The sequence below is a fragment of the Neomonachus schauinslandi genome, chromosome 5 (genome assembly GCF_002201575.2).
Source record: "Neomonachus schauinslandi chromosome 5, ASM220157v2, whole genome shotgun sequence".
NCBI lineage: Eukaryota > Metazoa > Chordata > Mammalia > Carnivora > Phocidae > Neomonachus > Neomonachus schauinslandi.
In genome coordinates, this window is record NC_058407.1 from 91,095,155 (window position 1) to 91,118,816 (window position 23,662).

The 23,662-nt window shown below is 45.7% G+C and overlaps 1 protein-coding gene across 1 annotated transcript in view; it reads left to right on the top strand.

Annotated features, from left to right (window-relative positions):
• Positions 1–22,577, top strand: part of GRIN2B (glutamate ionotropic receptor NMDA type subunit 2B) — a 417,812-nt gene extending 395,235 nt beyond the window's left edge. Inside the window, exons 11-14 of the mRNA XM_021690583.1 lie at positions 13,329–13,489; positions 15,333–15,520; positions 18,121–18,359; positions 20,721–22,577. Of these exons, the coding sequence (XP_021546258.1) occupies positions 13,329–13,489; positions 15,333–15,520; positions 18,121–18,359; positions 20,721–22,577 (2,445 nt within the window). The remainder of the gene's footprint in view (positions 1–13,328; positions 13,490–15,332; positions 15,521–18,120; positions 18,360–20,720) is intronic.
• Positions 22,578–23,662: the final 1,085 nt, after the last annotated feature.

Sequence of the window (23,662 nt, forward strand, 5' to 3'; positions counted from 1 at the left end):
GGGGGGGGGGGGGGGGGGGGGGGGGGGGGGGGGGGGGGGAGAGGGGACAGGAGCAGGGAATGGCTGTTCGGTCTTGGGTAGTTAATAGAATGCCCAGGGCTCTGCTTCCAGCTATGTACAGTGAGGAAATCACTCAGTGGGCATTTCCCAAACTGTATTTCACGGCCCACTAGTGATCTGGGAAATATAATGGGTCTTCTTTAAAAAAAAAAATCTATGGCAAAATAGGTTTGGGAAAATTCTGTGTCAGGGTTAAATAAGTTTCTTTACCAGAGGACTTGTCAGAACCCTCCCCTGAGACGGTCCACTGTGAACCGCAGAAAGGGATGCAGTATGCACTGTGGGATCACGAAAGCTCCCTCCCAGCACTGACATTCTATAAGCTGGAGTGCCTCAGCATAGGGTTGGCTTTATTGACCAAGGCAAGAAGTTCTGCTGTGCTGTAAATGGGTCACAATGTGACCATGTGTGCTCATGCTGGCATTTCCATTTCTCGGTTTGGAATTGACTGATCTGATTGATTTGCCAGGAGAGCAGAAGTGTGCCTGTCCCCCGTGATATGCCTCTCCCTGGATCCTCACTTGCCCTAGGCCCCGCCTGGCACAGTCCATTGGCAGTCCTACCCCCACCCCGGCTTCATAATAGGAACCTCAGGTTATCATTTTAACAACTGGAGCACCCCGAAATTCATCGGGGTATCATGCATGTGGAAATCCTGATAGTAACCTTCAGTATTCTCCCCCAAACTTTGTAGGAGCTGCTAGGGCTGTTCATGAGGCTCCAGAATCCGTTTCCATGGTGAATCCATTTGTACCCTTTACTTAAAATCTTTAAAGGCCATTTCTCTTTGCTAGCACCCACAGCTCTTATAAAATATCTGCAATGTTCCGTGCACTCTCCCAGGTCGGTGTGAGAGGTGGAGTGGATGGCAGTTAACAGCCCTCTGAAGTTTCACCCACGGGTAGTCGAGCAAGCACAGCCGAGGCCACCTGTCACACACGGGCTGACTTAGGGATAAAAATCAAATGCCAAAGTCCTTACACCTCTGTTCCACTTCATCTGCATGTTACCATAATCATCTCCAATTCTGTCACATTTTTGGTGCCAAAGAAATACTCATATGCATTGTCAAGTCCTAAATTTGACAAGCTCTTGTGGGATCTCAGATCTGACATATTTTTTGAAGGGAAGATGGAGAAGGTGCCAGGAAAGATGTCCTCAGCTAGCATGAGGACAAATTAACTCCTTATTCACCAGATAAGCCAGGATAGCTCTAGCTCTCAGAAATCCCAACGTTCAACTTCGTGTTGCGTGATGATGCATTCGCCGGTAAGGAGCATACATTGATTGATTTTTTTCATATATAGCACGTGGATTCCCATTTGTGCTATTCAGATAATTCTTTCATTCCTTTAGTCATTCGTTCATTCACATCAAGAGCCTCCTAAATGCCAGGTACGGTTCTAGGCACTAGTGGTACAACAGTGATCAACATAGACAAATCTTTTCCCTCGCATCACTTGCATTCTAAAAGGAGGGAGAAGAAAATACATTTAAAGAGCAATTATTGACAATATTAGGTGTTAGCTGCTAACATAGAGCAGAGAAAGGAGATGGTGAGTGTTGGCAAAGGAGTTGCGATTTTAAATCGAGTGGCCAGAGAAGGGCTCAGTGAAAAGACCATCAGGTCTGATCTGAAGCTAGTGAGGGTGTGATGGATATCTGGGGCTTTCTGAGTGGAGAGAAGAGCATGCTAAGGCAGGAGCTTGCCTGGTATGTTCCTGGTGGTGCTAGGAGGCCATTGTGACTGCTGAGGGATGGGCGAAGGAGCATAGTGGCAGATGGGGGGTGAGATGATGTTGACCCTACCGCCTTCCCTCCTTCGTCCTCCTGAGTATACAGACTTGGATCCTGTCAGGGCTTACGTTTGATGTCTCTTTCATGTATCCTTCCCGTTATATTGCCCCTGAAAATAGTCCAGACCCTCAGTCATTTTCCAGTAAATGTCCCTGCTCCAGCCTCTCTGCTCTTCAGGCCATACTGCTGTCGCTGCATAGTGATACCTACACGCCGTGGCGTACCCATAGCATCCTTGTGCAGCCTGACCGTTCGGGGTGCTCCGTGGTATAGCTTCTGGCCACGAGCCAACTCAGTGTTCCATGTTCCCATGGACAAACATCCTTTCCAACTTCAGTTAAATCACAGTGCTCGGGTCCCTCCATACCTTAGCTCATGCCACGCCTCTTGCCCCGAGCACCCTCCCCACACCTCTGCTAGTAGAAGTCTTGGCCAGTCTGGAAGAGCTCCATCTCTGCCTCCTGTCGTTAGCCTCCTAACCCATCCCCTCATGATGATCTCTGCTCCCTCTAAACTTGCAGAGCCCTGACTTGCCTTATGTCTCATTTGGAACTTGGCCCACTCACCTCGTCATTGGGTTCTTCTATCCTACACGCATTTGCTGAGCATCTGTTTTATGTGCATAGAACTCTGTGATGTGTTTTATGGTTCTGTGAGGACCCTGGGTTTGAATCCTTGTTCCATTCATTTCTAGCTGTGTAACCGTATTCAAATTACTTAGCTCTCTGTGCATCAATTTCCTTGTCTGTTAAATGGGGATAACAATACTACCTTGTAGAGTTGATGGGAAGATTAATGAATTACTGTATGTCAGTTGTATGGTACGTTATCATGGAAGTTTTAGCTGTTTCTCTCATTATATTACCATTTTAATTTCCAAATGCATGGTAACGGAGGGACTGTATCTGTGGCCTCATTTCATTTCGGATACTCATTTCAGAGCTCAGTGACTTATGCATGGATTATAGCCATTAATGTGTGTTGATGATATTTTATGGCCAGACTGCCAAACACGTAAGACTTCAGAGGACATGGCGTGGCAAAGCTAATATTGAAGTAAACTCATCTGCTCAGATCTCCTAGCTCAGGGCCAAACCTCAGATAGCTCACATAAACTCTAACACTGTTATCTGATTTTATGACATATTTTAGGAAATACTTATTAAGGTTCATATACCCAAATTTTGTAAAATGCCAAAGAGGTACTAGGAGGAAAACTAATAACCAAATTCCAGGAATCTGAAGAACTGGTGTATTTTATGTTCTGGATGCTCTTCTGGGGGCACCGCAGGAGAGTAGTGACCATGGAGGGCATTGTATTCCCTCCCTCCCCTCCTCCTACCTCAGCTCCACGCTGAGCCCAGAGAGGCAAGGGGCTCCTTCCCCAGCAGCACAGCATCCAGAGTTAGGAAGACATACTTACCAGGCTTCTCCCATCCAAATGCGGATTTCTTCATATGCAGATTTTCGTGCGTTTGCCGCTATGGACAACCGGTCCTAATATTAACAGTGCTAATGTTAATGATAAGAGAAAAAAAGAACAGAAATGACTAAGGTATTGAGTGCTTACTATATGCTAACTCACTTTCTGGTAGTAGCAGAATGATACCGGGTTCTCCAGGGGCCCAGGAAGAGAATTGAATTACTTTTGGCTCTTCTATTATATACCTGTGTTTTCTAACTACATTCTGTAATGTTATTGTTACTGCAATTCAGTCACCTACCCTGAGTGAATTTGAACAATATTCTCTCCAATGAATAATTTATAATGAAATGTAGAATAATTGTTTTTTCCTCCCACATCCATCCCAGAGTATAACTTTCATGAAGGTGAAGAATCTGACGTTCTAATCCATCACTGTATCCGCAGCGAGCTTATTCCACAGGGAGATCCTGGGCCCCGAGTTTTGAAATGGAGGATTTGTAATGGGATGTTATACCTTATTTCTCTTCCCAGAATATAGTTGAAATTCAGTTTCAGAACTAATTGGCTTGTTTATTAAGTCTCTCAGTTAATAAGTGATGGAGCTCAGATTTGAACTTCGGTCTTCAGAGCCCACATGTCCACTTACACTGTTTTATCATTAAATTGTCCGGTCAGCGTAAGCACAGACTGCCTCTTTGTCCCGTCTGTCCCAAGCGTTTATGGGCCGTGGCATAGTGAGGAAGATCATGCCTTCAGAAAGCCTAGTGTATATATAACCATCTCACCTTCTTCTCCCTTTGGGCGAACAGGGACCATGTTGGGGGTGAGGGTGGGGAGGCTGCTTTCTCCAGCCACCCCCTCCCATCTTCAAACATTGCTCAGAGTCTGAAGTCACACACACATACATGCTTCATCCTAGTTAGGCTGTAGGATATTATTATGGGAAGATTGAATAGCAGACAGAATAATAATAGTTGCTGTACTTACTTTGTAGCTCGTGGGGAAATTGGGAAGATCAAAAGAGAGAAGAGATGGGGCTCCTGGGTGGCCTCGTCGGTTAAGTGTCTGACTCTTGATTTCGGCTAAGGTCATGATCTCAGGGTTGTGAGATCGAGCCCCACATCGGGCTCCGTGCTGGTCATGGAGCCTGCTTAAGAGTCTCCCTCTCCCTCTGCCCTTGCCCCCCTCCTCTCCCTCTCTAAAAAAATAAAATTTAAATTTAAAAAATTTTTAATTAAAAAAATAACAAAAGAGAGAAAAGATGCAAAAAGAGTTGCACTTTGAGCAGGGGATGGAGCTATGACCCAGCACTCCCAACTCCTGGGTGTTTACCTTAGAGAAATGAAAATTTATGTTCACACAGAAACCTGCACATGAATGTTACAGCTGCTCTTTTTGTAATTACCCCAAACTGAAAGTAACCTAAATGTCCTTACATGGGTAAATGGATAAACAAGCTGACACATCCATACAATGCAATTCCACTCAGCAATAAAAAGGAATGACCTACAGATACATGCAACCGCATGGATGCATCTCAAAGGCATTATTAGAAGTACAAAAGCCCATCTCAGAAGGTTACGTCCTGTATGATTCCATTTATATGACATCTCGGAAAAGACAAAATTTATGGAGATAGAGAACAGACCAGTGGTCGCCAGAGGTTAAGTGCGGGGGGGTGGGGGGAGTGTAAAGGAGTAGCACGAAGGAGTTTTGGGGGGGTGATGGAATTGTTCTGTGTCCTGATTGTGCTTGTGGTTGCAAAATTCTGTATGTGGTTAAAATTCGTAGGACTAATGAGGATTTAGTGTTTCACAGGTACGTAGTTCCAGTTGGGGAAAGATAAACAGCCCTGGAGATGGATGGTGGTGATGGTTGCACAACAGTGTGAATGTGCTTCATGCCACAGTCCTGTACACTTACAGATAATTAAAATGAAAAGGGGCACCTGGGGGGCTCATTTAGGCCACTGAGTCCTGATTTCGGCTCAGGTCATGATCTCAGGGTCCTAGGATCGAGCCACTTTGTGGGACTCTGCGCTCAGCGGGGAGTCTTTGAGATTCTCTTCCTCTCCCTCTGCCCCTCCCCCTGCTCATGCTCTCTCTGTCTCTCTCTAAAATAGAGTCTTTTAAAAAAATAAAATGAAAACAAATTTAACACTAAATTTTATGTTATTTATACTGTAAAATAAATGAATGAATAGAATAACAAATTTCATAAAAATAGTAAAAGTCAGTAAAAAGAGAAGTGGTGAAACAGGGTATGCATGGTAATGAGAATGATAACTGATAACGGGGCGGGGGGGGGAGGGGTGCTGGGTAGGTAAAAAAGTGGTCCCTTCAGGATTCTGATGTTCTGCCACAGCCTCACAATTAGTAGCACAGGCCAAATGCCACCCTTGTATCTGAAGCCTTCCTACCTTTTCCTGCTGGTGCCTTGAAAGGCGAAGTGGCATTTGGGCATTGATTCCTTTTGTGATTCAAATGTAAAAGCAGGCAGAATGGGATGAATATTTATGTGCAGGATTGTCAAGCTTTGAAGACAAAAGCCCCCAGATTCCCTGGCCCATGTGGATGGACCCTGCAAACAGGACGTACAGTATTCATCCCCGCAAGGTCATGGTGCTGGTTTGTCCTAATCTGCACATGCTGACCAGACTCCCACTGAATGAGAAGAACCATTTTCAGGGCAGCCAACTGCCCCAGAAGGCATTTTCTTGCCACCTTCTCCACGTTAGTAGAGCTGCTGTCATTCACAAGATCTAACTCTGATTAACCTCGCTGGGCTTCGTCTGGTGCTCAGCACAAAAGCCTGCACACAGTCAACATTGAGGAGGGTTTTTGTTTTGTTTTCAGAACCTGCTCTTTCTCCTGGCGTCACGGCCTCAAAGACTTCTCTGCAAATATGTTTCCTCACTTACCATGGAAACTAAGCAGTGTTGGAGGAGGGGTCTTAAAGCGGAGGGATTCTCGCAGTGTAAATGGATGTTAACTTCCCATCTCCATCCTTCCAAATCCAGCCCATCCTCCCTGCCAGCTTAAATCCAGCCTCCTCCAAGAAGCCCTCCAGGCTGATTGTAGCCTTTCTCTTTTGGAACTCTGGCGGCAGTGGTCTGTAACTGTGCGGTCTTGTGTTTTACCTCGTTGTGCACCTGCCATCTTTCATATTCTTGGATGGGAGGGCCAGTGTCTGGTGATGCTTCTGTTCCTCCTTACTCCCCCTGGTGTCCAGACCATCGTGGGAGCTCAAGTCCTGCTCCGCTCCTCTCTATCTTTGTCCTCCAACCTGTTGCTCATGCTGACACCCCTGGGCTCTTTCTAATACAAAAACCCACTCTTGACACATCGCCAGAGTTCTTCAGTTGCTTCTGATAATGATGCTGATGACACCAACAATAATAGTAATGATAGCAATAATAGCTAATGTGGTGCATTTATCATGTGGCAGGCACTGTGCTAACATTTTGCGCAGATTAACTGCTTGAATACTAAGAAGCCTGATGAGGTAGGTGCTGTTATTAGCCCCACGGTACAAATGTGGAAACTGGGGCACAGAGAAGTTAAGTGAGGTGCTCCAGGTCACCCAGCTCCCCAGCAGCAGAGCGGGGATTTGAATGCAGATAGTTTGGCTCGAGAGGCTCTGCTGTTTCTTATCCCTTAGAGCATGAACTCTAAACTTTTTTGCACAGAATTCAAGTCCCTTAGTGATCCAGGCCCCATCTCCGTCTTCAGCCATGTCGGCCTCCAGTTATCACGGCCACATCTGTTAGGCTCTGACAATGACAAGCCGCCCCTGATCTCCAGTCATGCCCAGACTCTCTCACCACCCTGTGTCTTGGCACACTTGTCACCATCTAGAAAACCCCTTTGCTCCTCGTGTCCAGTGGGAAGGCTCTCCCTTCTAGTCTTGACCCCCCTGCTGCAGCTTCTAGACTGCTGATGAGGACCATGCCCCATGCTCTGTGCTCCCACTGCTGTGGAGGCACGTGGTGCCGTAGCTCGCAGCACGTGGTTCATTGCCCCCCTCACCACACCTCATCAGGCCTTTGTGTCTGCTGTTCCCTGGCCCCGCTCCCCATGCCCCTGGTCCTTGCATGCCTGCCTCCTCCGCATCATGTGGGTCTTCATTCCGATGCCACCTTCTCGGAGAGGCCTTGGCAGGACAGCGGGTCGGAACTCATTCTTCTGCCCATCACTCTTTTTCCTGTCTAATGGCTGATTCAGCCTCTTCCTAGCACTTCATTTGCACTCCATGACATCGTCCGTGTTCCAGTTATCTATTATATCTATTGCTGCACAGCAAACTACCCCGACCCTCAGTGGCTTGGAGCAAGAACCATTTCATGGCATTTGACTGTTTGGGGGTCATATACTTGGGCAGGGCTCGACTGGGTGATTCATCCACCTCATGTGGCGTTAGCTGAGGTGATACGGTAGTCATCTGGTAGATGGGCTGGGCTGCAGTAGGGTCCACGATGGCTTTCGTCTCCTACCTCACACCTGACCAGAATGATTGGAAGCCTGGGCTAGGCTGGGACTGCACATGGGACCGAGATGGCTCCAGCACCATGGCCTCAGGGTTCTTGGACTTTCTGCAGAGTGGACTGCTTCCCTAGAAGCGAAGTTCTAAGAGGCCCAGGTGGAAACTGCAAAGCTTCTTATGACCTAGCCTCCAAAGTCCCAGAGTGTTACTTCCGCACATTCTACTGGCCAAGCAAGTCACCGAGGCCAGGCTAGAATCGAGGGGAGGAAACACAGACCTCACCCCTTTGGGGGAGGAGTAGCAAAGAATGTGTGGTTGTGTCTTTGCCTCCCCCCTTTACAGTGTGAGCTTTCCGAAGGCAGGATCTTAACTCTTCTTCATACTGTGTCCCCAGCCCCAGGAAGAGCATGTACACATGGCAGATGCCAGTAAATCCTTGCTGAATATCTGTATGAAGGAGAGAATAAAGGGATGAATAAAGGAATGAATGAAAACATGAATGAATGTTTACATCTCTGACTCTCTAATAGTTAAATCTTTTGAAAACAGAGCTGGATTTTTTTTTCATCTTTGTATTCTTAGTTCTTAATACAGTCCTCTACACTCATAGATGCTCGGCATATATTTACCAAATGAATTGATGCATTTTAATTATTACAGTTAAAGGAGAAAATGTGAGTTATTACTAGCAAATACATAGGTGTTGGATATGAGTAACCGCTGTGAGTGAATTAATAATGCCTTATACACACGAAAATAAGTTTACATATTTATTTAATAAATAAAACGAAACAGACCAGACCCCCATTTCCCTTTCCCCTTCTCTCTGCAACAGGCTGTATGAGAGGCTCTCTCTTGGGAAGGTGGCAGCCATGGCAGCCCCAGAACCCTCCAGTCCCGTCGTCTTTAGGTGGGGCAGGGACCTTTATTCCCGGCCTTCTAGCACCTTTCTCCTGCCAAGGCTGCCAAGACTAATTCACTTTGAGGTTATTAAGATGGGGGCTGAGACGATGGTCTGAATACCTAAGAGGACTGAATTCTGTTTCCCTGCCGCTGTCCAGGAGGATCAAGTGAGAAACAGTTCTCGGTACATTCAGCACGGTTTTGCTCTTGCGCAAGTACGTGCCTACAGTAATTGCTGGAAGCCATGTGTTGATTCCACGGGGTGAGTGTGAGTCAGCATTTGATGTGCCAGAGAGAGAAGGATACCCTTCCATGGGGCCCCACTTAGAGCGTGTGGCTTCCCTCCCAGTGAGCAGTCGTATGGCTAGCCAGCCCGCGTCTGAGTCGGCAGTGGGAAGGCTTGGCTCCCAGAGACCAAGCCTCAGCTTGTCCTCCTGCTTCCCCACGTGGCCTTGAACAACTTAGTTGGTCTCTTTGGGGCTTCAGTTTCCTCACCTATGAAGCGGGGCTGCTCCTTAAGGCTCCTTTCTTTCTGCGCTTTTATTTCTCTATCTCAATCTGTTGTTAAAATTCCAATCCGGGTAACTCTGGAAAAAGATTCCAAGTTCAAGGAAGCCCTGTAATGGCCAAAGGTGATGAGTAAGGAATACTATGTTAAAGTCCCTACTGTAAAATCAGACAGAGCTTTTTAGTCCCACGCCGGTCTCCTTAGTGTTATTTGGGTTTTTTAATTTTTTTATTTGTTTTTTGGGGTCCTCCCTGTTCTGTGGATTTTAAGACTCCTGGTTCTTGACAGTACAAAATGTTACTCCCTCCCCAAACCCCAGAGAGCATCGATTACCATTCAGGTTAAACAAGTGCCATATAATGCCTCACAGCTTGGGGAACGTTTTATTACAGGGCATTTAGTGGAAGCGTCGAGGTATTTGGAAGATTATTCTTTCCTTCTTCCCCACAGGCCTCGCTGAACATGCAGTTCTCAGTGGCCATGAATTTTAGTTCAAGTTCAAGTTCCAATGACAGTTAAAAAAAAAAAATCTGTTTTATTTAAACCTCACAAGCTGGGAAAAGAAATTTCAAAGGAAAAGCCAAGCTCATTTCTGCTTCTGCTTTGGCAAATTCTGGGACAGTGCACTCACATTCTTGGTCCCCAGAGCTGGCCTAGTTTAAGGAACAAATGAGTTTTCCATCTTAGGAAACACTGGCTAACACAAGACAATTTTAGATACTAAGGTTTCATCCTCACCGAAGCAGTTAATAATTTTTGGAATCCACCACGTGCCAGATATTGGGTTGAGTGGTTTCCTATATATTATCTTCTTATTAATCAAAAATAATGCTTCCAGAAAAATGGGGCTCTGTGAATTTAACTAACTTGCCCATATTCACACAGCTGGTCAGAGAAAGAGCTAGGAGCCAAATGCAAATGATCTGCCTCCAAGACCCTGCTTTCCAAGGACTGCGCTTTCCCATTCTTTCAGTGCTGCTGGCTGGTTCCTCTGATTGTTTTCTTATGGAGGATGCTTTCCATCAGAGCCTTGCTCTGTCATCATCATTTACTTCTTTCAGATTTTTAATAGCTTAATCGATTTTCAAATATTTTCTCTCCATTGGTGGCTTGTCTCTTCATGATCTTAACTCTGTCTTTCAAAGAGTTCTTAATTTTGATGAAGTCTAAATTTTTTTTTCTTTTTTCTTTTTTGGTGGATTGTGCTTTTGGTGTCATATGTAGAAATCTTTGTGTAACTCTGGGACTTTTTCCTGTATTTTCTCCTAGAAATATTATAACTGTAATGTGTAACTTGGGGACTTTTTCCTGTATTTTCTCCTAGAAATATTATAGTTCATATTTAGGTGTATGATTCACTGTGTGTTAATTTCTCTGTATCTAGTGAGGTGTGGAATGAAGTTTGTTTTTTTTTTTTTTTTTTGCATATGGATATCTAATTGTTCCAGTACCATTTGTTGAAGACACTCCTATCTCCACTTTATCTGCCTTTGCACCATATATGTGTTGGTCTATGGATGGGCACTCTACTTTCTTCTGATGATTTCCTTATTCTCTCTATGCTAATGTCACACTGTCATGATCACTATCACTTTAGGACAAGTCTAAAAGTCAGGTCTTGTAAGTCCTTCAACTTCTTGTCTTTTTTGCAGTCATCTTGGCTATTTTAGGTCCTTGATCATTTCTTTAGTTTTTATTTATTCAAGGACATAGTTAATAAAACAGCATCTGGAAATCTGAAGATAATTTAAAATTTAAGGTTATGAAAGAGTAGTACAGAAACTTTCCATAATCTAGCTTCATCAGGAAATGAGGCACTCGGGGCATCAGATTCCATTTGGTTAATCAAAATTGTTGCATATACCTTATGTGGATTGCCAATTAAAAAAAAAAAAACCAGAAATATACTAATTTATGCTGGAATTTAAATGGACATGATTTCAACTTTCACTGATGTTTCAGAAAATACTTTGGGCCCTGGAATATCTTGGTCATTGTGAGCATCAGTTGTCATTGTCCTAGCAAAGTGGGGAATCACTGATTAAAGGGAGTCCATTTGTTTGTATTGCTGCCTGCCATAGTACATACTCTGCTGTTGATTGGGGGATACCTTCTGTCAAACAAGTGAAGTGTTATAATTGACAGTGATATGCATAGCATTCTGTCTCTTCCAGTAAAGCATATCCCTGTTTACTTAAGCTTGCTATCTGCTGGGGACAGTGAGGAATACTATTAATTAAGCCAGTTGATTCCAGATAATGTTAGCCATTACTACTTGTCCTCTTTGCCTCAGTCTTCATCTGTGAAACGAGAGGTTTGGACTAGTTAACCTTGAGTGGCTTACCCAATTCTAAAATTCTTTGTGACTCTTTTATTCACTTAAAAATCACAGCCCTTTCAAAACCAATTAAACAAAAACTCTTAATGGCAAAAAGCACTGTGGTCAGTCAGACTGGGAGCCTTTTGAGTCAAGAAGAGTAGTGGTCTTTTGATGCATCCCAGATTGCCTGACACCACTGCATGACTCTGCTTTTAACTATGGCCCACTCCAAGCACTGAAGATAGCAATTATGGTTCCTGGTGCTATGACACTTTGTGGTTTATGAAATCCCCATATTCTGGGAAGCTCTTGAGCTTTTCAGGTCAAGGGAAAGAGAAAGGAGAATGTCTCTAAGCCCACACAATCCAGAGGTTCAGAGTACTCCTGAGTTGGCATGTTAGATTTTCAAATATATTTCCAAAGTCAGTGGTATAGTATTGAAAGAGGACTTTAAATGTCTACCTTGTCTTTCCTATGCCAAGCTACAGCAGAGCTACTCTGGTCATATTCTATCCAATCATTTCTGTACTAACAGAATGGGAAGGTTGAAGAGTGTGAAGTTTACTGGGGAATGCAGAATATGGACATAAGTTAAAAATAATATAAAGAATCTTTATTGAGGACTCACTGCATGTAAGGTGCTATGCCAGGCACTTCTTATACATTAAATCCTTTAATCCACATAACAGTCTTGTGAATTAGACTTTGTTGTCTCCCTCTTGCAAATGAGGAAATGGTGCACAGAGAGTTCATGTTATTTGCCCAAGATCGCACAGTAGTATGTGGCGGAGCTGATCTTCAACCTATATTTCTCTCATTCTAGAGCTTAAACTCTTAATGACTATATCAGGGACTAGCTCTCAGAACTTAGCCAGCTCATTTAGTGCATAATTGCATTTGTAGTGTGATAGAAACTAAGAACATCAAGTCCTTTTGGGTAGACTTGGTGGAGGAAAGAACTCACAGAAGGTGTCTTGAAGAAACTGTTTGAGTTACATTTTGAGATGAAGGACATGAATTGGCCTCAAGAGAAAAGTGAGTTCATGCTGAGGGGACAGACTATACGAGGCCATGAAGATACAAGTGAATAAATTATTTGTTCAGGAAGCAAAGTACAGACTTACTCATTGCAGGGCAATACCAGAAATAAAGCTGATGTCATAGGTGTGAAAAATCCAAGAGATTTCACTTTGTTATGCTGGGCACTAGAGATCCACTCCCAGTTCTTAAGCAAGGGGAGGAACATAATTAAAACTGTATTTGATTTTACAATTTATTCTATAACTCATATAGAATAAATATGGGCTTTCCATGCATCAAGGAAGGTCAAGAGAAAATTTCTTAGCAAAATATATTTGATACCCAATAAATTATGTTTAGGACTACATTATAGCTCATCCCACTAAGGTCCTATAGCCGCAAATGGTGCAATGACAATGAATTTAAGCCCCTAAATTAAGAGGCCTGGGAAACATACTTTACACAGTTTTCAAGCATAAAGGTGACTAAGCCACTGTAGTTAAGCTGCACACTCCCATCATCACTGGTCTTGTGCAGTATGTATAAATGGAACACGCAAAGGTTATAGATTAATCCAGAATTGGGCTAACATAAAGCTCTCAACAATACGTATTAAATCGAGATGAAGTCTTCTTTTAGTTAGCATCTGCTATTCCTGCGTGAGGGCCATTGTTTGGTGAACTGTAGTTGGGTCCCTTCCATATAAATCCACAAATGCTAACTTAATATCTCTTCACATTTTCTGAAGCATTTTCTTTCTTTCTCTCTCTCTCTCTCTCCCTCTCCCTCTCACTCTCTTTCTCTCTCTCCAGTTCCAGAGACCTAATGACTTCTCACCCCCTTTTCGCTTTGGGACTGTGCCCAATGGCAGCACAGAGAGGAACATTCGCAATAACTACGCAGAAATGCATGCCTACATGGGAAAGTTCAACCAGAGGGGTGTAGATGATGCATTGCTCTCCCTGAAAACAGGGTAAGAACTGCTTCCAAGCTCAGAGTCTTTGATATGTTTCTCACATTTATTAAATGTACACTGAATCAGATATATCATGCTTGGGTGCCAGACAAAGTTAAAGCAAAGAAGACTGCATTTGCTTCCTATGGATTTCCAAGTTGAATTTGACAATATAATTCAGGCCAGTGCACAAAGATTCCTATGCTATTATATACTTTTATGTATTTTTGTTTTACAAATTATATTCTACTTGCATTAATGTAACCATGAAACAGGAATGAAATAGCCATAAAAGTAGAAAGGAAGAGTCAAGGCTAAGGTTCATGTATTGCGCATGAAACGAAGCCCTGTTGACCAGAAGGTGAAAATGATGATTCTGGTGTCTTGTGGACAAGGGAGAAATGAAAGAGGAAAGGGGTGAAGGTTTTTAGACAACAAAGAGTGAGAATGTGTTGACTGATCTCCAGTTCCAGCTTTTGTTGGTGGTCTTTGATCCAGCTTTATACTCTAGAAAGTATTGTTTGTTGAAAGGAGCTCCACGAACTGCATACATGTTGGCTTGCCTAATCCCAGCCACATTGGTCCCTTTATTCATTTGGCCCCTCAAAGCCACAGCTGTGGAATAAGACCGATAATTGAGCATTATAGCTGTTGGGACTTTGGAGTGAAGGGGTCTTGTAACTGATCTCCTGTGTTGTATGATAACTAGCAGCACTTGGACCTCCCAGTGGCCCCGGTTCTGGAAAAGCCACCCAGATACATGTTTACTTAAATACTGTTAGCGTCTATCTTATCACCATAAAGTCACAGCAGATATCGGGAGACAGAATTTGAGCTTGGGCATAGGACCACCTTGGTAGGTCGTCTGGCCCCTGGTACAACCACGATTGTCAGTCATATCAGAGTTCGGGGTTTTTTGGTGTGCCACTTTTCTATCAGGTACTCATGGGCTTTTTGGAAAATGTTCTGTAGCTTATACCAGGAAGGGCTTATTTTTTCTCAAGGAGGGATAAAGCTAACTTACCTTGTAAAAGTGAAGAGAAGGATGCATGCCTTTCTTCCTTGCAGGCCTCTCTATATGTGGCTACCTATGTGGCTGTATCTGGATTTCTTTCTCTACTTTTGATGTGTTTCAATGTTGGTTTGAAATATTGGTCCAGGCCTTCCTGCCCTGACCCCTAGTCTTACTCCCTTCCCTACATATTCCTTCCTTGGAAAGCACAGTATATAAAATGAGATTCTTAGATGTTTCGGAACTTGAGAGATCTGAATTCTGTATGTTGGGTTCTGCTGTAGTTGCGCACATTTGCTCTTAACACAAGCCTGTGCTGCGACCACCCCGACTACTCATTTCTTTCCTTGTGCTGCAAAACAGAATATTGAAACCTTTCTGACCGCAAAAATAGCATTGTGCAGCTATTGAAACATATACACCTACACTTATCCCCACTCTGGACTGTAATGAACTGAGAAATGAAAAATGTTATATAAATCTAACCCATGTTATTTGTTGTTATCATCGTGATGGTTACTTTTCATTATTTTGGTTATTATTTTTATTGATTCCTTTTTACTCCTTCTCCTTTCAGACACAGCTTATGAGTTGGCTTCAGGCCCGACTTACATTCTCATCCTTCCCAGTGGGAGGGAAAAACTCCGCCTTTCAACCTGAAATCACATAAAGAACAGCCTGGGATTTATTTAGGCTTTAGATTCTGGCTGAGTTCCAACTCGAGCCTTACTTTAAACCAGTTCTCCCCATCGTTTGCTAGAACGCTACTGCTTCATATTAATGGCCCCATAGGTAGTTTTGTCCTAAAATTCCTCCACTGGATTGTTTGTTTGCTTCTTTTTTGCACAGGAAACTGGATGCCTTCATCTATGATGCAGCAGTGCTGAACTACATGGCAGGCAGAGATGAAGGCTGCAAGCTGGTGACCATTGGCAGTGGAAAGGTCTTTGCTTCCACTGGTTATGGCATTGCCATCCAAAAAGATTCTGGGTGGAAGCGCCAGGTGGACCTTGCTATCCTGCAGCTATTCGGAGATGGTGAGTCAAAGATGGTGGCTCTTCTGATGGCCGGTCCAAAACACCAGCCCTTCTTTCTTTTCCACTCCTATAACCCCTGCCTTTCCAGAAAAGTATGTCACAGTATATTGAGAAACTTGGGCGGTAGGTATGAGAGTCCTAGGACTGCCATAACAAAGTACCACAGCTGAGTGACTTAAATAATAGAAATTTGGCTCACAGTTCTGGAGGCCAGAAGTCTTAAGATCAAAGTGTCAGCATTGGTTCCTTCTGAGGGCCTCGAGGGAGAATCTGTTCCATGCCTCTCCCCTAGCTCATGGTGGTTTGCTGGCAACCTTGAGCATTCCTTCACTTGTAGACACATCACCCCATCTTTGCCTTCATGTTCACATGGCATTTTCCCTACGTGCCTGCTGTCTGTCTCTACATGTGTATGTCTGATTTCCGCCATTTTTAAGAATGCCAATTATAGTGGATTAGGGGCCCACCCTACTCCAGGATGACCTCCTCTTAACTAATTCCATCTGCAGTTACCTCATTTCCAAATAAAGTCACATTTCAAGGGACTGGGGCTTAGGACTTCCAACAGAGGAATTTGGCAGGAGAGGAGGAGGTTTGGCCGGGGCCGGAGGGGGAGACACAATTCAACCCATAACTGGGTGAAATTTGGGAGGGAGGATTAGAGAAGTTGGTCAAGGAGATATGTCTCAGGATTGCAGGGTATGATCAAACTTTCAGGGATAAAGTAAGAGAAGTTAGTATTAGGTGTTCCAAACAATCTTCTCACATGTGGCCGGAGCAGCGGGTAGAACTTCGGAAAGGTCTCTGCTTTTTTCTGCCCGTCCAGAGGAAGGGCAGAGAAGTATACTTGTGGCCACCTATCCATTCTTCCCTCTCTCCCATCTTGCTCTTTCAGCTAGAAGAGGTAGGAATCAGGGACCGGGTCCTCTGAGGCAGACACTCATAAGGGACTCCCCAGTGTCATTCTGGTAGGAGACGGAGCAGCCAGCTTGCTTTGAAAAAAAAATCTCATCTCCAATCTCATTATACTCATGTCTTCTGCATCCCTCTTCACTTGGGTGTCTAGAGTACCTACTCTTCCTGTTAGCTAATCAGGAAGCTAATCCAGTTATGGATGAGCAGCCTGACTCTGCTTGGCCCCACAGGCCATTAGCCGGGCAGTTCTCTAAATTATGTCTACAGAACCTTTGCTGTTAGGGATGAGATGAGAGGCAGAAGAACACAGCTGGATTTTCAGATCTGGGTGAAGTTGGCTGTTCCACTAGTTAGGAAAATCATAGTTTGATCAAAGAAATGAGTGAAAAGTGATTTGGTTAACATTGGAAAGACGAGGGAGTTCTAGCTGGAGTGCTAACAGGCCGTGTTGGTATGAGGGCTTCTATAATTCTCATGTAGCTCTCACTCAAAAGCAATAACAGAGCCTCTGTCTATGAGGAAGGACAGCAGTAGAGATGACTGGGAGAATTTGCCAAAGCTCTAGTCGGTTTATGCAAAGTTCAAAGTTTTAGCCAAACTGGAATTAATTAGAACGGGCAGTTTCCTTCATGAGATTTTCAGAATTTTGTTTGCCTAGAATTAGATGCCTTCTAGGGCACGTGGATTCCTTCATTTTCCTTTTGTCTAAGGTTTCTGCCTTGCTAATTCCTCATATCCAGTGAAGTGGATAAAGGTTATTGTCCCCGGCATCAGTTGAATTAATCAAAGCTTCTCTAAGTGGTGTTACAAGGAGGCAGGTCTGAATTTGGTGGTCTCGTTTGATTCAAGCTCGCTCCCCCCTACTCTTAATATTTCTATTTCCCTCTGCAACAAGAGATCAGTAAGTGTGAGGGTCCGTGGGGAGTCAGTCAATCTCTCTGCTTATCTCTCTCTGTCCCTCCTGCCCCAGCCCAATCTGATTTGCATATTTTCAAGAGCAATTTTCTGAATCTCGTGTTTGATTAATGTTCTTTCTTACTCTCTGCAAAATAAAATACAAAGTGCTTACTTAGTCTGATACTCAAGCCCTTAGCAATCTTGCTTCAACCTTTTTTGTTCAGCTTCCTTTGCCTCCTTTTACTCTGGTTGAGCTGTTCTGCCTGTCTTTCCAAACAAGCCTTGTGTTTTCCCACCTTCTCCCCCTTGATCATGCCATTTTTGCTGCCTGGAGTGCCTTTTTATGCAAGATAAATTAAAATTCACCCATTCGCTATGTCTACCTGCAAGTCCTGCCTTCCTCATGAAAACCCCCTGGCCACCCCATCCACAAAATTACTCTTAGGAATTTGAACCCCTGTTACCTGCATATTGCTAGTCATATTGATTATTTATATACCAGTTGGCACTGGATAGATAATGGAGAGTAGGGGGTAATGCCTCATATCTTTGTGTCACTGCGGTATCCCCATTAAGCTGTCACTGAATACATGTTGAGTATATTGATGAGTTAATATATAGTGGTATTAATAAAATTACTGGGAACGTTCCCTATTAATTTTCTTTCTGTCCCCTTGTCTCTTTGTCTCTCATGTTTTTCTCTGTCTTCCCCAATACCCCTTCTTGTCCCCTTTCTCTGCTCTTCTGTCTTCTCTCTTTACCCGTTTTCCTTCCTGCCGTGTCTCCAGGGGAGATGGAGGAGTTGGAAGCTCTCTGGCTCACTGGCATTTGCCACAACGAAAAGAATGAGGTCATGAGCAGCCAGCTGGACATTGACAACATGGCGGGCGTCTTCTACATGTTGGGCGCAGCCATGGCTCTCAGTCTCATCACCTTCATCTGTGAACACCTTTTCTATTGGCAGTTCCGGCACTGCTTTATGGGTGTCTGCTCTGGCAAGCCTGGCATGGTCTTCTCCATCAGCAGAGTAAGTGGTTTGATTGAGGTGCCGGGAGCTTGTGAAGGATAGCTTAGTTTAGCACTGTGCAAAGCAGAGAGACCCAGGAGGGCACTAACTCCAGCCCTGTGCAGCTAAAGCCAGGAACTACGTCATGTATGTTTCCCCAGGGGGTTGGGGGATATAATTTCAGGTGGCTCAAAAACAAAAACGGGTGATACTGTTTTTCGTTCAAGAAACAGCTTTGTGTGTGGGGCTTGGGCATTTGGTTCTCAATAAGAACTGGCAGATCTATCAAAATGAAAAATTTGGCCTTCTTCCAAATGCCTTCCATCACCATTAGTTAATTCTGTATGGGCTGTATTAATCATTTAATCTTTTTTTTTTAAATCACATCTCTATTCAAATAGTGAAATGTAATGTATCTCTCTTATTCTGACATACAAAGATATATTCTTGGTAGTTCACTGTTCCTCGCTGCTTTAAACACGTGTGACTTATGGGGGGTTAAAGAGCTTTACAGAACCTGCTGAAGTAAGTACTGACCCATAAGAAATTCACATTCCAGAAACTTCCTTAATTGGAACAAGAATATAACTCTTAAGTTGTTCTTTATTTAGGTCTTTGCTAAGTTTCTAGTCAAAAGTGAGGATTTGGAACTCAGTTTTCAATATGAACAGAGGATCACAGGGAGGGGTAGGGGGAAAAAAGCAGGTGTCTTTTAATTTTGTCAGTATGGTTATGGGATTCAGTCATGAGAAGTGACCTCAGTTGTCCTTTTAGAATAGAGGTCTGGATTTCAGCTGTAACTAACTTCGGCTCTAATGGAGTTATGTAAGAAAATGGATTTCTCATTAAGTTGTTCTGTCTTTTCATCATTTTCCTATAGTATTTTAGTGATAGAGAACAGTTTCCTCTCTGATTGTGAGCTGATTCAAGCGATTCAGTAAGTAAGCAGGAGGAAGGAACGTGTGGTCCCTGAGCCACATTGCTCCACTGTGTGGTCCTTTCTAAGGTCCCAGATAGGCTGCTGGCAGGAGCAGTGGGAGCTGGTGGCCTGTAATAGAAATCCCATTCATGGGACTGCCGTGCAATTAAGGCCTCTGCAGAGGAAAAGCACTCGGCACTTTCCCTTGGCCATAATCAAGAAGGGTTAGAAAGCAAGGAGAGTAACCTTACCTTGAAGATCTCGTGTCTCCCTACTGCCCTCTGAGATGGCGAGGCTCACCTCCCCTAAACCTCTCTTCTTTCCCACTTAGCTGCAATTCTCCGTTCTAATCTTCTCTGCTCTCTTCCCCATCTGTCGGGATAATTTCCCTTCCAAATCAATCCCCTTTGTTTCAAAGACCCAGTTCAAATGACCTCCCTTTCACATATTTCCCTTGCCAGAGAGAAAAGTTCCAAATGTGTCCACTTTTCAAGGCAGGGAGCAAGACATTAGCAGGTTAGCTTAACTTGGGACTTGACCCCAACCCATTACCTCTCCTGGACGGTGTTCTTCAAGGCCCGGTACACAGAGCTGCACCAGGGAGTTCTCAATCAATACTAATTTGTCACGATATTAATTATGTATGATAAGATTAAGCAAGTGAGAAAGTATAAGAAGGAAACCAGGAGCTAAGGAGAATAAATGAAAGGTTCAACAAGGGAATTATTTATTCCTATTTAGTACTTGATATCTCTCCTAGCTCTGCCCTCCCACGGTGTAGGGCACAGCAGGAGAAAAATCCTTCTTTGACCCCAGGGCTCTCGGACTCTCTCTGTGAATTTGGTTCATGCTTGGCTCAAGAAGAGAACTGCTCAGCCGTTCTTTGGGTGACCAAAATCCTAAAAGCCACTCAAAATTTGTCAGAGCTGGGAAAGAGTGGCTCTTGTGAGCTTGGAGCTCCCCCATGCTGTGCCGTCAGCCAAGGGTGGCCGTCCAGGGCAGAACAGCCCCAACACCCGTGGTGCATGGCTGTCGATTTCCAGGCAGCTGACGATAATTTTTGCCATCCATTGATATCACGGCCTCATTTTTAAGATGCGGAAACCTAGGCCTAGGAAGGAAAATCAATGCAAGTCGATGGTGGAGTGGCGGCATAGAATGTCATGTCTTATGATTCCAGTCTGTTTGCTCAAGTCACTTGGACTGGCCTTGTCCCCTCTCAGAGAGCCTGGCCACTAAGCTTAGCTCATGATATGAAACCTGCCCAATTCAAGAGACAAATCAGGCAAGCTTCTAGCCACATCATCCTCTGAGTATACTAAGGCTGTTTCAGGCTTTCCCTGACTTTTCTTCTCCAGCAAGACAGTTAGTAGTGGGGGGGGTGGGGTGGAGGGCGAGCGTTGTCTGTGGTCATTTCCAGCCTTGCTGGAGACCTGACCCGTCTCCTCCTCTTCCTGCTCCAGGGTATCTACAGCTGCATCCATGGAGTGGCTATCGAGGAGCGCCAGTCCGTGATGAATTCCCCCACCGCGACCATGAACAACACACACTCCAACATCCTGCGCCTGCTGCGCACGGCCAAGAACATGGCCAACCTGTCTGGTGTGAACGGCTCCCCCCAGAGCGCCCTGGACTTCATCCGACGGGAGTCATCCGTCTATGACATCTCTGAGCACCGCCGCAGCTTCACGCATTCCGACTGCAAATCCTACAATAACCCGCCGTGCGAGGAGAACCTCTTCAGCGACTACATCAGTGAGGTGGAGAGAACTTTTGGTAACCTGCAGCTGAAGGACAGCAACGTGTACCAAGACCACTATCACCACCACCACCGGCCCCACAGCATCGGCAGCGCCAGCTCCATCGACGGGCTCTACGACTGCGACAACCCGCCCTTCACCACCCAGCCACGGTCCATCAGCAAGAAGCCCCTGGACATTGGCCTACCCTCCTCCAAACACAGCCAGCTAAGCGACCTGTACGGCAAATTCTCCTTCAAGAGCGACCGCTACAGCGGCCACGATGACCTGATCCGCTCCGACGTGTCCGACATATCCACGCACACGGTCACCTACGGAAACATCGAGGGCAACGCCGCCAAGAGGCGTAAGCAGCAATACAAGGACAGCCTAAAGAAGCGGCCGGCCTCGGCCAAGTCCCGACGGGAGTTTGACGAGATCGAGCTGGCCTACCGCCGCCGGCCGCCCCGCTCCCCTGACCACAAGCGCTACTTCAGGGACAAGGAAGGGCTCCGGGACTTCTACCTGGACCAGTTCCGCCCAAAGGAGAACTCCCCGCACTGGGAGCACGTGGACCTGACGGATATCTACAAGGAGCAGAGCGATGACTTCAAGCGAGACTCGGTCAGCGGAGGCGGGCCCTGTACCAACAGGTCTCACGTCAAACACGGGGCGGGCGACAAGCACGGCGTGGTCAGCGGGGTCCCGGCACCCTGGGAGAAGAACCTGACCAACGTGGATTGGGAGGACCGCTCCGGGGGCAACTTCTGCCGCAGCTGCCCCTCCAAGCTGCACAATTACTCCACGACAGTGACCGGGCAGAACTCGGGCAGGCAGGCGTGCATCCGGTGCGAGGCTTGCAAGAAAGCAGGCAACCTGTACGACATCAGCGAGGACAACTCCCTGCAGGAGCTGGACCAGCCAGCTGCTCCCGTGGCGGTGCCGTCAAACGCCCCCAGCGCCAAGTACCCCCAGAGCCCGACCAACTCCAAGGCCCAGAAGAAGACCCGGAACAAACTGCGCCGGCAGCACTCCTATGACACCTTCGTGGACCTGCAGAAGGAAGAAGCCGCCTTGGCCCCGCGCAGCGTGAGCCTGAAAGACAAGGGCCGGTTCCTGGACGGGAGTCCCTACGCCCACATGTTTGAGATGCCAGCTGGCGAGAGCACCTTTGCCAACAACAAGTCCTCAGTTCCCACTGCCGGCCACCACCACCACAACAACCCCGGCAGCGGCTACATGCTCAGCAAGTCGCTCTACCCTGACCGGGTCACGCAAAACCCTTTCATCCCCACTTTTGGGGACGACCAGTGCTTGCTCCATGGCAGCAAATCCTACTTCTTCAGGCAGCCCACGGTGGCGGGGGCACCGAAAGCCAGGCCAGACTTCCGCGCCCTTGTCACCAACAAGCCAGTGGTCTCGGCCCTTCACGGGGCTGTGCCAGGCCGTTTCCAGAAAGACATCTGTATAGGGAACCAGTCCAACCCCTGTGTGCCTAACAACAAAAACCCCAGGGCTTTCAATGGCTCCAGCAATGGGCATGTTTATGAGAAACTTTCTAGTATTGAGTCTGATGTCTGAGTGAGGGAAGAGAGAGGTTTTAAGGTGGGTACGGGAGGGTGGGGCTGTGGGCATGTGGTGCGCATGTCACGGAGGGTGACGGGGGTGAACTTGGTTCCCATTTGCTCCTTTCTTGTCGTTTTCTTTTATTTACGGAATCCTGGAGTTCTGATTCCTTCGGAGGGCAACCCTGGTGACCAGCACCGTCTCTTCTCCCTTTCTAGTTCTCTACTCCCTCCCCACCTGTCAGGCGTTCCTGGTCCCGGGAAAGAATACAGTGGGCTCGCTCAGCACAGCACTGGGAGGGCAGAGTGGAGAAGGGAAGTGGCTGCGTGCAGGCTTCCTCCCAGCACCGAAGGACTGTTTGCCACCCACTTGGAGTGAAGCAGGGAGAAGCAAAAGGAGGCCACGTGAGCACAGGATAGCTCTTCCCAAATGGACCTTTAGGTTTAGGTGAGAAAGCAAAAGCGTCCAAATACGACCATTTAGCATACTGGCTGTGAATGCAAAGAGGCTTTTGCTAAATTCTTGTCACTTTGGTGGCGTCTATTTAGGGATCGTGTGCCACGCAGAGGGCAGGAGGCCATGTGTGTTTCTATATAAGCCAAAAAAAAAAAAAAATGTTCGTTTCCATTCCATGAGACCCGTTGGTGGTGAACTGGGACAGAGAGGTCATGGGTGGATGACGGAGAGCACGTCAGAGCCGTGCTCCATGGTGCATTCGAGGCAAGAGAGGATGGACTGCATGTGCATGAGTGTTCGCATACACTTGCATGTGCCTGTCGTCTACACAGGCACGCAGTCAAGGGCCTGTATGTGTAGACAAGGCAACCTTGACTCATGATGCCGTTTCTTTCAACGTCCCTAAACGGTGTGCTCAGTTTGGCTTATATACAAACAGAGCTGGTCGTATGTTACCTGAATGTTGGCTGTCTCTCCCCTTCACCCTTCCTGAATGAGGAGGATGGAAGTTCTTGACAGAGAAGATGACGTGGTCTAGACAAAAAGGTGATGAACAATCCTACAAGAGCAAGGTACAAAAGTAACTCCTCTGTGGTTCAACCTGCTTTGACCAAGAACCTTCCAGGAAGGCTAAAGGGAAATAG